Source organism: Anser cygnoides, chromosome 8 (assembly GCF_040182565.1).
Source record: "Anser cygnoides isolate HZ-2024a breed goose chromosome 8, Taihu_goose_T2T_genome, whole genome shotgun sequence".
Classification (NCBI taxonomy): domain Eukaryota; kingdom Metazoa; phylum Chordata; class Aves; order Anseriformes; family Anatidae; genus Anser; species Anser cygnoides.
Window position 1 is genome coordinate 23,555,577 of NC_089880.1, and position 15,978 is coordinate 23,571,554.

At 56.6% G+C, this 15,978-nt stretch overlaps 1 protein-coding gene across 2 annotated transcripts in view; it reads right to left on the bottom strand.

Annotated features, from left to right (window-relative positions):
- Positions 1-15,978, bottom strand: part of ZSWIM5 (zinc finger SWIM-type containing 5) — an 89,679-nt gene that overhangs the window by 3,919 nt on the left and 69,782 nt on the right. For both annotated transcript variants that reach the window (XM_067001873.1, XM_013176365.3), the window contains exons 3-11: positions 14,530-14,678; positions 13,827-13,977; positions 8,868-9,047; positions 6,100-6,276; positions 4,238-4,384; positions 3,641-3,778; positions 2,950-3,210; positions 2,405-2,540; positions 1,005-1,162 (exon numbers count right to left, since the gene is read on the bottom strand). In XM_067001873.1, the coding sequence (XP_066857974.1) occupies positions 1,005-1,162; positions 2,405-2,540; positions 2,950-3,210; positions 3,641-3,778; positions 4,238-4,384; positions 6,100-6,276; positions 8,868-9,047; positions 13,827-13,977; positions 14,530-14,678 (1,497 nt within the window). The remainder of the gene's footprint in view (positions 1-1,004; positions 1,163-2,404; positions 2,541-2,949; positions 3,211-3,640; positions 3,779-4,237; positions 4,385-6,099; positions 6,277-8,867; positions 9,048-13,826; positions 13,978-14,529; positions 14,679-15,978) is intronic.

The window sequence follows — 15,978 nt, forward strand, 5'->3', positions numbered from 1 at the left end:
TGAAAACCCTAGAGCTGCACCTGGGCACACACAGACATCTCAGATGACTAATAGCTAAATATATCGCCTGCCACCCACAGCAGCCGCTTGCACCGCCACCAAAATCCAAATCTCCCTAAAATGGCTAGCGGGGGCGTGGGTGAGAAATGCTGCGAGGACACAGGATCGCATCGGGACATGCTGCAGCAGGGGAACACCCAGGGAAAGGCACGGTGGGAGAACCAGATGCAATCCACCAGCCCTACAACCCCAGCATAAAACTCTCATCCTCGTGAGGGGCTACAAAACTAAGCCACTTCCATCCAGGAAACAAATCTCCATCAGGTCCCTGCGAGGGGGGAGCATGGCACCAGCAGCCCTGGACAAGCAGAGAGGTGAAGGAGGCTACAAGGACAGCGAGGCTGGAGCTCTCTGATGGCACAGCCACCACCTTCCTGGCCAGGCGGGGGTCACTTGCCTCGCCAGCCCTCGCTGGGCACCAGGTGTTTGCTGTCCCGGCGGGTTTGCTGCCCTAAAGTGGTGGGGTTGGCATCTGGACTAATGGAAGTTTAGTGAAAATCTTGTGGATCAGGGGATGTTCCCTGCCACAGGGCAGGCATGGTCCCAGTGTCACCCAGGGGCACTGCCTGGGGCTCCTGGAGCTCTGGTCAATATCCCCAGAGGGCTGCCCACGCCTCCTGGGGACCTCCTGTCCAGCTGAGGCTGAAGAAGCCCCACGCTTAAGGGAAGGGAAACAGAAGCTCCCAGTTTTCTCCAGTAAAATCCTTTCAGTGCAGCTACATCTCATCACGCACATCCCAGAGGACCGAGCACCACGAGGAAGGGGTTCCCATTTCTGAAGGGGCCTGTGGGTGCTCCCCGTCCCAGCACTCCTAGGTCCCCTTCCCATCACTCCTGCAATCTCGCTCCCCACTGCTTGTGCTCCCCAGCCCTTGGGAATCTCTGTCTCCCCCCGACCTCCCCATCTCCCTCATGCCTGGAGGCACAGCGTGGCCAGCACCAACCTTTGGCCGCCGTGAGCATGGTGGAGGCCAGCTCGCACTGCTGCGACTCCAGGTGCCCCAGGGTGAACCAGCGCGGGTACCTGCTGGGGACCACCGACACCAGGTGGTGCGGGTGGCTCACGTCGCCGGACGGTGCCGTGGTCTCCAGCACGGGCAACCTGAAGGGCAAACGGGAGGAGGCAACGTCAGACCGGCCCTGGCTTCGTTCCCGCTCCTGAGGCAGCGGTGGGGCGAGGAGGGGGCTGCATCCAGGCGGCCGCCCCCCCACGATGCCTTTGAAAACCTCCTGCTGCTGCGCACGTGCGGGGGCTCGCGGGCTGTGTGCGCAGCACATGGGCACGGGGATCAACCTCTCAGCCCTGCTTGAAAGGAGGGGAATGATCCGTGAAGTGATTTATAAACTTGTAAGGAAAAACACGAGCCTCGGAAAAAAAAAAAAAAAAAAAAAAAGAGAAAGCCCGCCTTCCTCTCTGCGCCTTTCATGTCAAAGCGCCCGGCAGAACTCCTGGCTTTATCATCTGGTTCTTCTTAAAATGCCCGGCTGTGATCAGAAGCAGCAGCACATTTCCGCAGGGCCTCTGCAGCGGGTTTTGGTTACCTGCCCGTATGGTGATACTGCAAAGCCTGAAACACTCGGCAAGCCAAGGGAAAGGGAGCAGGAGCCTCGCTTCACCCGCCACGGTGACAAAACTGCGTCAGCCCTTCCACACCTCCACATCCTGACGTGAGTCAGTGCTGGTGTCACTGACTCCATGCCCAGCCAGGGCGTGCAGGAAGGAAATCGTCCCCCCGGACACGGAGAGCATCAGACTTCTCTGCTTCCCCTGCTCACAGGCTTGGGGCACCCCCCGGAGCGCAGGTCTGGCTGTCCTCCTGAGCAGCTCGTCCCAGGGCACAGGGGTTTCAGAATTTACCCTGGCACATCCTGGAGCCTGGAGCAAATCATCCCTCGGTCTGTGCTGGGGCCTGCCCAGCGGGTAACGGCCTTCCCTGTGGGCAGGGAGGGCTGCAGGGTGCCCAAGGCTGTGCAGGCAGGAGGCAGATGAGAGTACCGTGCCTGGGACCTGCTCCGGAGGAGGACGCTGTCACCAGGACAGGCAGGCAGAGGTCCAGCCTCAGGCGAGCTGCTGCGAGGGGCTGGGCAACAGCACTGCAAGGCTGGATGGTGACCCACAGACATCACCAGGCCCACAGAAGCCCCTACAGCTAGGACTCGAACACCAGGAATCACCCAAACGATAGTGGGAGTCTCCTCACACTGCACAGCACGCCAGGGGAGACAAGCCTGAGCTGCCTCTGCACCCGCCCTCGCTCTTGGGTTGCAAAAATCCTGGCTTCCCAGCGGGGCAGAGCAGGGAGGCAAACTGGGGGGGCAGGAACAGAACAAAACATGCACCAACCTCATGGCCCGCAAAGCCAGCTTGTACGCCAGGTCCGCGTCGTGGGGCAGCAGGGCAGAGAACAGGTATTTGGCAAAGGTGTGCATGGGGACGCTCTCGCGGTGGATAACTTCTCCCAGGCCACTGAAGGGACCACCTAGGTGCAAGCAGAACCCATCAGCCATCGTCGTGGTATCTGTGGCTGGGGTTCGTGCCACCCCAAAGCTTTAAGCATCTGCTCAACAGCTCCCTGGTGCATTAGGCGGGGCAAACGGCTGCTCATTCCTTTCTTAAAAACCTTTTAAAGTACAGAATGCCTCAGAAACGGAGGTGATACGGTTAGCACCCTTCTCCATAAAGCCTTTAAGGCGGTCTCACCCTGGGGAGGTCAGCAAACCCTTGCTTTGCCAGACCAGGGCTCTGTGTTGGAGCAGCCAGCCTGCAGACCCAGCACCATGTGCGCAGAGGAAGAAGCCAGGACTGGATCAGACAGGCATAAACCTTGGAAGGGGCACCCTTGGGAGATGTCAGTAAATCTGAGCCTGAGCCGCGCGCCAAGCCCCCACCTTCCAGCAGCAGGATGCACTGCTTCCGAAGGGTCTGCACCAGCACCGGGTCCAGCTCCAGGTCCTGCAGCCGGGCGATGATCTGCTCCTCGTTGCGGCACACCTTGTCCTGGGCGTAGAGGCCTTCGGGCATCACTCTCTGCTGGCCCATGCCCATCAGGGCCACCTCTAAGGCCAGGGACAGGTAGGACTCGCCGCTGTCTTGGCTGCCGGTCGCGACGGGCACGTGTTGGTAGACTGGGGGTTTGGAGTCCCCGGTGTCTGGAAGAAGGGGGAGAGACGCAGCAGGGTTAGGGGAGTCTCCCTAGGTGGGAGAACAGCAGCAGAGAGAAAACCTCTCAAATTCAGAAGCAAGACCCAGTGCTTCCCTTTGGTAACCCAGGGATGATGGATAAAAGCTCCCTGTGGGAGATATGGGGCTTCACCCCCCTTCTCGTTCTCAGCTAGGAGACAAAGGAGACCTGAGACATGTGCAACAGGGCCACAGCTGACACCAGAGCCTTCCCATGGGCTGGCACTCCCTGGCCCGGCTCTGTTTGCAGCTATCTTGCTCTGCTGCAAACCCCAGGGCTGGAGACAGGGGAGGTTTGAAGCCCAGGACTGCTGAGGCCAAGCCCTGCACCCAGGGGCTGCCAGTTGGGCTTGGCTCAGCTGGAGTTGGCTGGCAGAGAGCAAGGGGAGCACCCGGTACCTGAGATTTCAAGGCAATTTTCCTCTTCTAATCTACAAGCTTCGGTCAGGGTGAGAAAGAGGCAGCCGATGGGGTTCAGAGGGTGGCCGACCCAGCCCTCCAGGTTGGTGATGGTTGTTGCTCCTCGCTGCAGCAGCTCTGCAAATTAAGGGGGGAAAAAAGAAATTAAAAGTGAGGAATTTAAAGATGAGTTCTGCACCCAGAGAGGACTCCAAGACCAAAGGCCTGTTCTTATCCCAGGGGCTTGCGACACCCCGACCTCCAGGGAACAGAGGCCATGGGAAGTTTGCAAGGTCCACGAAGTTCAGAGCAGGCATAACACAGGCTGCCACAGACAACAGGGGGAGCAGGCACCCAACACAAAAAGGTGTCCTTAAGGCTGTATGAGGTGCAGCAGCTCATCCTCAGTTCCAGGAGGACACACGGACGTCCATAAAGCCAGACCTGCAGCTTACAGACTCATTTGGGATGAGTCCGTAACGGGATGGCTCATTTGCCCTGGATGGGGCAGCAGTGCTCTGTGAGAAAATCTCCTCCGCCACTGGGACACCCCAGCCAGAGCCGGTGGGACCCTTCTCCAGCACCTCTGCTCCTTACCTTTCTTCTGATGCTTATATATTTCCAGCTGCCTTTGCTGCTGCAGTCGCAGGGTGTTGATGATGGCAACAGTTAGCCGGAGAGCTTCCCGGGGGTAGCCGTGGGAGCGCAGGGCGTCCACCCGAGCGCAGGCTGTCGGGACGTGCTCTGCAAGGCAAGGTCACGCACGTGGGGCGGCTGAGCACAGACACTCGGGGGTGTTACTGAGGTGGGGAGAGAACCTGGCAGCGGCAGGCTTCAGGGCATCCTCTACTTATCTTCCCCACTCCCCAGCTCAACGCCTGCTCACTGCGTTGAAGTCCTGCCTTTCTCCTTGCTCCTGGCAGGGCTGCCTACGGGGAATACTAATGGCACTGTCACCACATCCAGCCTGCAGCAGCCGTTTCAGTTCCTAAATCCTGACTTCCACCAACCCTATCGAGTAGAAGTGTTTCCAATGCGCCACTGCTGCAGTATGACAGCTCCGAATACAACACTGCCCTTCGTTTCTCCTAAAGCCTGCACGTTTTAGGGTGATTTCTTTCATTGCTGCTCACCCAAACGTTTCTTACCGTCTCCTGAAACAATTCTCTCTGCTCTCACTACGCAGGAGACACATGGGAGGAGGCAGCAAGCACTCAGCTCCGCGCTGGGGACACTGGCAGATTTCGGCTGACATATGAACTGCCTCCTTGATGACTGCATGGAGCGCGCTCTGCAGAGACCCCGTCTCTTCTGCCGCTCTCCCGCCTGGTGTTTTATTATTAGGAACAGTTGCGTGAACCCCCCGCAAGACTCACAGTTGCTTAGAAATTCATCTGCTCCTGCTGCTCATTGCTCACCTGAAATCACAAGCAACTGTGGAGAGGATTATGACTGAGTGAGAAATTAGCGGGAGCAGATGACATGCCATGCTGCATAACAAGCAGCGAAAATCCCATTTTCTTGCAAAATGTCCTACCAAGGGGGGAAAAGAAAATACAGGCAAACACAGAAGATCTAAAGTTCGAGGAGAGGGATTGTTCTATTCCTGGAAGAGATCAGAGAGCTCTGGAAATGCAGACAGCCACCTCCACAAATGGGGTTTCCATGTCCCAGAGGTCACCAGAAAGGAACAGGAGGAAGGTTTAAGAACAAACACATCTACAAAAGAGCTTCTTGTTGCTCCCTCTATTCATTTGCTAAGTGGATGAAATATTCAGCTTCTCGCTGCTGCGAGCTGCTGACAAATCACACTCCTCTCCCAGCACAGGGTCCCTGAAGGGGTGCCAAGAAAGCAAAAGCGCAAAATCCAAAATCAAGGCAACTGCACCAGAAAAACTATGGGCACAAACCAGCTTGGCCCAAGGGCTCACCGGAGCCCAGGTTATACCAGGGGAAGGGGAGCTGGGGCCATCGTGTCCCTGCTAGATCGCCTGAGTCCCGGGAGCACCAGCCCCACACCACCACCTGCAGCTGCTTGGGGAGAAGACCTGCTGCTATGGAAAATCCTTCCCAGAGGAGAAATGTCCTCTCCTGCTTCATCTAAGACAGCACAGGTCAGGCTCTGACCTTCAGTATCTGTATATTCACCTCCTTGCTGTGGGGATGAGGCATCCACGCTCCCAGCAGCAGGGGGCTTGCTCAGTGCCAACCTGACAAACGCATTTTGAGGTCAGCCTGAGCCACCAGGAACCCCCCAAGCCCTGTCTCACCCCCTCTCCTCCTGGGACACATGGTTGTTGAGGGTTTGCAGTTTAGGATGTGGAGTTTTTTTCACGTTAGGATGTTGAAGCTTGAAAGGATGCGAGGTAGCAAAGCTTCTTTGATGCCTCAGGTGGCTGTTCTCCACGAGCAGCCCTACCCAGCCCGGCCAGCCGAGGGCTGCTGTTTTGGATCCTTACCGAGCCACAGGGGCTGCCCCTGGGAGTTGAAGAGCAGGCTCTCGCCCTCCCGCTGGTAGGACGGGGACACGTAGAAGTCGCTGCTAATGATGCGCTGCAAGTGGCTGTCCTGCCAGTGCAGGTCACAGCCCTCGATGGCCCGGGTGAACACGGTTCGGCGGGGCCTGGCCAGCGAGTCTGCGAAGAGAAAAAACTGTCAGAGCCCCCGAGCAGCTCCCGCGTGAGCCATCTGCAACCTCAGCCCCAGGATCGCCCCGCAGTTTGACAGCTGGAAGTCACGAAGGGAAGCCTGAGAGCATCTCATTATCCTCCGGGTAATGCAGGGGAGCTGCTGCCTCCCCAGCAAACACCGCAGGGCAGCAGGAGGGCTGGGGAGGGAAGGGGGGGCACCATCTTAAACCCCACTGCTTTGCAGCAGCAACTGTCTGTGCTCACAGCTGCTCTGCAACTTAAGTGACATTTTCAAAGGTATCGAATGCTAGCGTGCAACCCAAAACAACACGGCTCGTTATGTGTTAATGCATTAATGAGGCTCGTGGTGTATTAACGGCAGAAAAAACCAGAACAGCCTGCTTGCTAGACTCGTGCCCATCCGCGTGGTCCTTCTCCCTCCCTACACGGGGCGTTTGCCCACACAACTGGGCTGATCCTTGCAACAAATCTGGCTGCTGCTTATTGCTCTCCAGTGAATCTAGGGACTGCCTGCTCTGGCTCATCCAGACTGAAATTTCCAAGAGGCTTTCGTTTTGTGTGACAGCGCTGCTGGGCAGCAGGTAACTGCCTGCTTCCCATCTGGGACCCGCGGGGCAGGAGGAGAATTTCAGCCCGGCCAGAACAGGCAGGCAGCGTCGGGAGGAGAAGGGCTGTCTGCAGCCCCCCTGCTATCGCCCCGGCCACGCTGGAAGCAGGAGGGCAAAAAGCAGGTTGCAAAACAGGGAGAGCCCCGAACGCGGCGCAACGCTGGTCCTGCGTTCTGCAAACCGGCTGAGCTCAACGCGTTCGGGAGGGGAAAACAAAGGGCTCTGCTCAGGGCTGAGCCGCCAGGCTGGGTAAACACGCTCTGGAAACGATGGCAACAAGCAATTAGCCCAAACGCTGCAGGCACCCCGAGGTGGCTAGAAATTAAACAGGTGTTCGCACGTACGGAACCAAGCCCTCGCCCGCCAGCAGGTTTACCTTCACGGGAAGGATCTGGGGGAATCAGCTGTTGTTATCCCTCGCTAACAAAGGAGGCTGGCAAGAATTTGCAGCAGTGTTTGCATATCCACAAACAGCAGCCCTAGGACACCTCCGGGCTCTGCTTTCTGCCTGCTCGGGGTGCTCGGCGAGCCGGGATGCCCTCGGCACAGGCGGAGCAAGGCGCTTCGGAAACATCCCGCGTGCATCTGACAACGTGACCTGCCCCGAATACCGAGCGAGTCCCCAGCGGGGCCGGGAGCACCAGGGAGTCCCGGCCACGAGGGACCTGGAGCAGGGCCAGGTGTAAACCAAGCTGCTCCCGACGGGCGATGCGCACGTGGGACGGGACGGGGCGGCGCAGCGAGCGGCCGGCGGCACCAGCACGGTGAAGTTCGCTCCACGGCAGCTCTGGCTGCACGCAATGCACCAAGGGCCAGTTAGGGTGCAGCAGACGGAGGCACGGCAAGAGCAGTGGGTTTCGATTAACAGCTATCTCGGGCAAAAGGAAAGGGGGAAAGTGTTTAAACGTAAAGGCTTTTGCAAAGCAAAAAACGCTTCGTCTTTTTTTTCATTTTAGCATTAAAGAATAACCTCACAGCTAAGCTGTGCTGTGTATGCTCTGCACCTGAACTGCATTTAACAGCCCTGGCTTGTGACTTCTCTGCTGCAGTCTGCATCCAAGACCTGCAGGTGAGACTCGGGAGCCAGGGAAAGGGCTCTGCTCCACCGCCGACTCCCTACCTTCATACCTCAGCAAAGGCTTCAGGGCTCAGCTCCGCACCAACCCAGGCAGCATCGGTTTTCTATAAAACTTCTGCATGCCTGTTCACATAGGTCTGAATTTCCCCAAGGCCAAATGGCTTGAAAGGGGCCTTTGGAAGTGATTTTTACGCTCAAAACGCACGTAACTTCACCGCAGCTGCAGCACATAACCAAACATTTTCAGACATCAGTGTCCGTAAACAGAACCGTTTTGGTTTTCTCCATCTCCCAGAGACATCACCCGCGGGATGAGAGCAGAAAAACACGGGAAACCAACTCACTGGGTGCTGACACCCTCACAGCCAGCAGCACCGGGGGCCACCTGTGTTCCCCCAAGCCCGCTCCGCATCAGAACGGGGGTCCCGGCTGGTGGCCCTGGGGCTCCTCAAAGCTCCATGATGCGCTCGGGGCTCGCCCTGCAGGGTTTTGTTTTGAGGGGGATCTTTAAAAGCGCTCAGCACGGTGTAGCTCAGCTCCCTGCGCAGCCCCGGGTAAGCTTCCCATTGACGTCAGCGGGAGCAGCTCGGAGCCAGGGCTCAGCGTCCGCTGCAGCCCCGTGCCAGGAGCCAGCGAGGTGCTGATTTTTGTCTGCATGACCGAGGTGCTGAGCACGAGCTGCCTTTCTGCCTGCTGCGCCCGGACACCACGGGGATCAGCTTTACGGCAGAACAACCCAGAACCCCACAGAAAGCAAACTTCTGAAAACACAACCCAAATCCCCTCGAACCAAAGAACGTGTCGTTTATGGAAACGTGCTTTTTTTTGTGGACTTTCACAGCAGCCTGTGGCCACGGGCTGGAGTCCCTTTCCCCCAGCCTTGCACTCACCTTGGCTGTGGCTGGAGCTCTGTGTGAGCGCGTTGGTGATGTTGGGAAGCTCATTGCCGTAATTGCCGTCCTCCAGGGGACACACATCCATCTCGCCCCACTTCCGCAGCTGCCGGAGCCAGCAGGATTTCTCCTCCAGCTTGCAGTGTGGGTTCAGCACAACGCACACCCACAGCGCCCCTAAACAAAGCCGAGAGATAAAGGACGTGCCAAGCCAGACCCGTGCGGCAGAGCTCTCCGGCACCACCCAGACTCTGCCTTTCCACCGCCACGCTCGTCATGAAAGCCTGCAACATTTTCATCGGCATCCGTAAACTCATTTCAGCATAATGCACGGACCCAGGAGGGGGATTTAGACAGCTTTTAAATAAAAGTAAAACTCCTCTGTAATGAAGCTAAATTATAATCTCATGAGATGGGGGACAGTGGGGAGGAGGGAAGAAGAGACCGGCTGTATATGAATTTGCGAGTGCTTCTGTCTGCCAGGACAAATCTAGTGTTTGAACTACACATCAAAGCATGCTTAAAAACATCCTGGCAAGCTGCAGAGTCTGTATCTCTAAAGACTAACCTGATTTCGATCCTACCCACGTTCCCAGCGCTTTAAAGCCCGCTCAGAATGCTATTTCATCTGCCATTGTTCTTCAGGCCATTTGCATTCAACTATTTAAAAAGGAGATTTAGTGTATTTTCTTCCTTTTTTTTTTTATCCTCCTCTTCTTTTTTTTAATCCCCAGTAGCCCCCAGACCGCAGCAGAGGAACCTGGAGCTTGGCTTGATGTCTCGCAGCGAGAGCCCTCCCAGACGCACGCCCTGCGCATCCCGCGGGCAGAGGTGCCCCTCAGTTCCAGGACCACCACGGCACCTCCGGACTCAGCTGTGACTCCCAGACATTGCCCTGCCCTTCCCTCTCCTCAAAGCAGAGCTTTGGTGGTGTTTTTGGGGTGTGCAGGCAATTGAGCAGCATCTCGGAGGCCTCCTGCCAGCAGAGCCACAAGCTGGGATGCAGGGAAGGAGCTGGCAGCAGCTGAAGGCCTGTACATTACGCCGCGCGTGGGGCCGAAGCATCAGGGCTGAAGGGCAGCTGTTAGTTGCACATGGAAAAAAAGACATTATCTTTTGGCTAACGCCAGCACCCTGGGCAGCAAGAGCAGGGAACACAGAGAGATGTGACAGCAACTCCACCTCTTTCCTCCCCCATCACCCCCGGGCCCCCAAACGCCCACAAACTCATTAACAAGTTTCACCCAAAAAAATCTCAGCTGATTTTGTCTTTCACCTCTGATGGCAGAGAGCACGGCACCGCCTGCCTCCCCCTGCCCGTGCCGCAGGCTGCAGCCTTAAATCACCGCCGGGGATTCCTCGGGCTCAGTTTTCAGGCCGGGGCGGCCACGGGCGCACGCAGCGCGGCTCAGCCGAGCGCCGGTGACGAGGCTCGGTGCCCCCGCTCCGCCGTGGCCAAGAACGTGATGAGCCCGCTGGATTTTTGGCTCCCACAGCTCCAGCAAGATGTGATCCTAGGGATCCTCATGACTTCGCAGGCTATTTTTGGGAACCCTCAGAGGCGCCCTTTGACTGCCAAAATACCTTGCCCCTGGGTTCCCCCGTAGCAGGGAAGATGGGGTGGGGAGGTGGGGACAAGGAGGGGAGCGGGGTTCGCATCTGTCTAGATGTGAACAGTTGTCTGGGAAAGGGAAAAGTTAGGTTTTCTGAGTCCTTTGGCCAAGTGACATCAGCTGACAACACGACTGACCCCTGTCCCGCGCCGATACGCTGCGCTGGGTCAGACTTTGTGTCTGCTCACACGCTGCAGAAACCTTCATCTGAACTTTCCGACAGCAGAAGGTTAAGTGGGGAACAAAACGGCAGATCACGATTAAGCTAAGCCTCTGAACAAAAATGCTTTTTGATTACAGGGCCGAGTGGAGAGCGGGGGGGTCACAAGAGCCTTCCCACCCCGGCGTCCCCAGCTCTGGCCCCAGGGAGGGCAGGCACTCAGATCCTGCGCTGAAGTTTCCAAACCATCAAAGAAATTCTCCCGTTTCCCACAGGGTCGCTCCCCAGCTTAATCTGCTGAAATTCCCCACTGTAAACAAGTGGCCGAGATAAATAAACCCGTCTCCAGGCAGATTAAGGTCAGGCTGCACTTCAGCTGGTTTTTCGTCTATTTTTTGTAATTAGGCTTTAATCATAAGTACTAATGCGCCGGGGCAAATACTCCCACGCCACGCAGCTCCCTACCCAGCAGGTCTTTCCCTCAGCTCCCCAGCAGACGGGGCAATAGATGTTCAGTTGGCAGCAGACACACACATGCAAATGATGCCTTTTTTTTTTTTTTTTTTTCTTTTTTAACTCCGAAATCCTGCAAAATCCTTTACATTTTACCCAGTATAAATCCACAATCTTCTTTAAGGCTGATCTTCCAATCCCACGCAAGTCGGTGATGCAGTCTTTGTTAAAATCGACGATTAATTATTAAACGCTTGCCCAAAATAAGGTCTGGGGCTGGCTGCAGCAGCTGGCAGGGGGGCTCTTTCCCCTCCTGCCCCTCTCCATTTGGCAATGCTCAGCAGTGCTGGTGCAGGGCAGCTTTGGCACCCCCAAAACAGAGATGCCCACTTCTCCCCAGGTGTGATGCTGGGCGAGCTGCTCCCTCTGACGTGTGCTGGCCAGCACCACGTCTCACCTGCTGTCACACCAATCCTGTCTCATCATGGCCCTGATGTTCCCTGGCCACCTTGCCATCTGCTGATGGGGACGTGCTGTTGCTTCCTCCTGCTTTGCTGATCAAAAAATTAAGTGTACCGACCCGGTCCGTGCAAGGTTAGGCCAGGACCCAAACCTGACCATTTACCCTTCGTGTGTGCTGGAAGAGAGGGAGGGCTCTGGGCTTAGATATCTGGTTTGAAGGCAGACCAAATCATCTGTAGTTCTGGGCAAATTGCTGCATCCAGGCCTGCCTAGACACCCATCCATCCACATTTCGCAGATGTGTTTGCTTTCTTCCATGTGGAAATTCTGGCGTGGTGGATTTGGCCACCTCTCCGGGATTCTTGCACATCCAACCATTCCAAATCCTGGAAATATCTTTTTGGCAGGCGAGCACGGATCGGCTCTGCAGAGCCCGCGTGCTTATTTCCATCCAGGGAACCGCCGGCGGGAGCGAGGCATCCTGTCCTGCCTGGCCGTGCTCACGGCTGCGTCTGCGTTTGTTTGGCACCTGGGCTGCACTCCCGGCCGAGTTCCTGCCCGTTGCTGCAATGCTGCCCTGAGAAGACTCCGTGGGGGGATTTCTGCCCCCAGCCCACTGCGCAGACAGACCGTGTTGAGGACGTTTTGAAAGCAGCCTGGCAGCCGACTGCCGGTTATTGAGTATTCTGCAGACAAGACCACTTAGGGCGGTGTGATTTCATGGAGGGGGTTCTCCAGGTGGTCAGAAAGCCAGTCATTGACCGCGCTGCTGCTCCAGATGCTGATGGCATGGAGAATTAATTGGCCAACTTCACAAATTCCTGCCCAGAGACCTGCTCCAGTGGCTGGGACCGCAGATCCTCCTACCTGGTATCCCGCCTCCCATGGTGGGGACAGGCACTTAAGGGAAACTGTAAGAGCAGGGCAAATGTGGAGAGATACTTCACCGGGAAAGCCGTCCACCCTCCCACAATCTGTGATTCAAGGACTTCTTGAAAGAGAAGTGGCACCTGTGCTCAGCAGCCCGTTTCTCCCCCCTCTTTCTAAGTGATTTTCATCCCCTAAGCTTTCAGCCTCAGAGGGTCCCATGGCAGGGAGTTCACAGTGCACTTTGGTAAAAACACCTTTATTTTGCCCTGTGCTCACCTCCTGGCATCTTCATGAGCCATTCCTGATTTTACAAGTGTATTACACCTTCCCCAAGTCTCTCCTCCAAACAAAAATGCATGCACCTGCATAGCTGTTCCCCATACAGACGGGGCTCCAGACCTTGGACCACCCAACTTCATCCTTCTTCTAGCTCTACAACATCCCTTTGGTCCCAGCCCATGAGCCCCTGCCTTTCCACAGCATCTCCTGTTACCAGGCTGCAGAACAGCTCAGGCTCATGGTGAAACCACGTCACAAGCCAAACTATTCACCCACGATCCCAGATGTCCAGCAGAGCCCAGGAGGGCTGGGTAAACTACCACACAACCAGCCCCACTGGCTCACGTCATCTAAATGCTTTATTCTAATGATATTATGGTGTCAGCCAGCTGAGCTGGTTCCTAAGGTGCTTACCTAGAATTACCCAGAGTTGCATTTCTATTAAAGCCAGGCTCTGCGTTGCCCATCCTTCACCTCTCACCCTAGAAACCTGCACCAGCGCAGGCAGAAACTTGTTAGATGGGACAAGTCTTAAGAATCTGCCTCTCCCCCTTGGGATCGTGGTTCCTCCAGGAATGGCACCTCCACATCTGGGCTACATCCAGCCCCCAGGATGTCCTCACCAAGCCCCTCTGTCCTCCCTAAGGCTTTGGGGCAGCACACCAAACAGGTGCTGGACAGACAGAAGCCTCATTCCCCCAGAATACAGTCCCCCAAAAAACTTGAGCACCAGGCAGACAGACCAAACGAAGGCCTCATCCCTTTCTCCCTCTGAGGCACAGAAACACGAGGGGCTTCTTCCATGACCTACTGCAGCAGACACTTCACCAGGCCCGCAGGGGACAAGCCCCACTGCACACCCATCACCCCTGGCTCCTTTGCAGGAGAAGGGCTGGTTTGTTTACGGTGTTGAAACGTGCACTTTGGGCCTGATCCAGCCATCCCACCAGGACTTCCCCAGCAGGGGACAGAGCAAACTTCTGGCACCTGCCAGGGTCTCTGCCCACAGCCTGGCTGAGGATGCAGGGTGAGCTCTGGTAGAGCCCCAAAAGCCCACGGGATGAGGTCTGATGTCCCAGCAGCCCAGGCCACCCCGCTGCTGCTGATGGTGACCCTTACCCAGCTCATCCCAGAGCTGCCGGCACTTCTCCGTTATGCCTGTTCCCTGCTGCCTCCAGAGGGAGAGCCGAGGGTCGGCCATGAACTGCTCCGTTATCAGCGTCAGCATCCTGGCCCCGTTGGAGTCCCTCATGCGCAGCATCTCCCGGACCTGGGAAGGACAGAGACGAGGTTTTTGGGAGACAAACCATGGCCTCCTAGAGGTGTTTAAGAGCTGGATGCCAACCCCCGGCTCCCTCACAGCCTGGGTGTCCAGGCTACACGTTATGATGCTGTGACCTGGCTGGTTTGAGTCCAGCTGAGCAAAGAGCACCAAGCAATCAGGAACCCAAAAACAAGGTCCTAATGCAAAGACAGAGAAGGGCCCATAGGCTGGTGCCACCTCTCCACCGTCTCGGTAGGGTCTGCAGGTGGCCAGGTTGGATTTCCCTCCACAATGCCAATGGGGAGATGGGAGAAAAGCCCCAATTCATGCAGGAAACACTGCCTGGGAGGCAGGGACCTGCTTGGAGAGAGGGTGGGACAACCCAAGGCTGACCCAAAGCCTGGATTACAACCGCCAGCTCAGCGACCGGGCGAGAAGGCACTAGAGCAGAGATTCCCAGCTGTGACGGGCGCCGTGCCAGGGCAGGCAGCGAGCCGCCGGCTACGTGACATGTCGAGCGGAGCGCAGCGAAAAAGACAGCAGCCAGCTCCTCCTCACCTTGGCAAACATGGAGTTGAGCTGCTTCCCCGAGCCGTAGTACCCTCCCTGAGATAGGAACAGCTTCACCTGCTCTCGGACCTGCTCCTCATCCAGGTGCCAGCAGTTCTCGTCATCGATGCTGGCTCCAGCAGTGGGGTCGGGAGCACCTGGGGGACAAGGAAGGAGGAAAAAGAGACGACAGGGTTTGTAGCACCACAGCCAGTTTGCAACAACCAAACTAAAATAAAATAAAAAAAAAAACACAACTGTTTTCCCCCAAAAAAAACCTGTTCAGATTTCCCAGTGGGGGCTCCATAGAAGCACTGTGGCTAGAAGATGCTCGGCTCAACTTTAGCCATCTTCTCCCATCGTCTTCTTCCTGAGCAAGGAAGGGAGTCAGCATGGGAAGAGCAGAGGGCTGCATGGACAGCCAGGGGAAGCTGTAGCCGTATTTCCAATTAATTCTTAATGATGTCTTCCCCACTTGACTGGGCTCTGGCCAGGGAGCGGACATCTCCGCTTCCACCGCTCCCTGCTCCCACGTGGGGTGCCAAGCACGCCCCAGCGCTGACTGGGAGCCGATTCATGGAAAGGCAGCTCCAGGCTGTCTGCTCAGCAAGGCGACTCTCTCTCCTTGGCTTCTAAATGGGAGGACATCAACCCGATGGGTTTTGCTCCTCCGGCAAAGCCTGAGAATGCTCCTGACCTGATAAGATCCAGCTATTTGTATTTAATGTCCTTTACAAAATTCCCTTAATTTCCGCTAATAATTGTTGCCCAGGAGCTGTTCCAGCAAGCCCCAGGCACTGCCCGCACCGCGCTGAAGGGAGAGGATGCTGCTGCTCCCTCTGCAAATAATTTATAGTTGACAGAACAACGTAATTAGGACAAGATCTGAAGCAGCAGAAAGGAGACCACAGCCCCTGGCTGAGCGCAGGGGCTTTCACCCACGGCCCCGTGTTGGGAAGAAGGGAACCAGCACCGCACGCGACCCAGTCGTGCTCCTTCCCATCACAGACCAGCACAACAAGGACTGTTCACCCCGCCTGCAGCGTGTTTCAGTTTTCCGTGCCTTTTCCTTCCCTCCCCCACGTCCGTCCTTATCTCCACTCCCCCTCGCAGATAAAGAGCAGACAAGCCAGCGATTATCCCGTATCAGGAACCGATGACTAATCTGTCTGCCACCAGCGCTTATCCCGCACCCATCACCGAGGCTTCCGAGACGCTTGCACTTCTAATATCCCCCTCCAAGCAGCCCGCTCCTCCCAGCTGTGGCTTTCCAGATCAGCTAGGTCGCCTCAGCTGCCTCTGTAGGGTCATCTGGCTGCCTCTGTAGGGACCAGGAGGGCATGGATACCTGATGACCCATCCCGAAGCTCGGCCCATCCTCGGTCCCTCACCGAGGCCGCTCAGACAGCTCAAAGCAGAGGAAGAAGCAAGGTGCAGGAAGCGGCTGCGTTTTCGCGG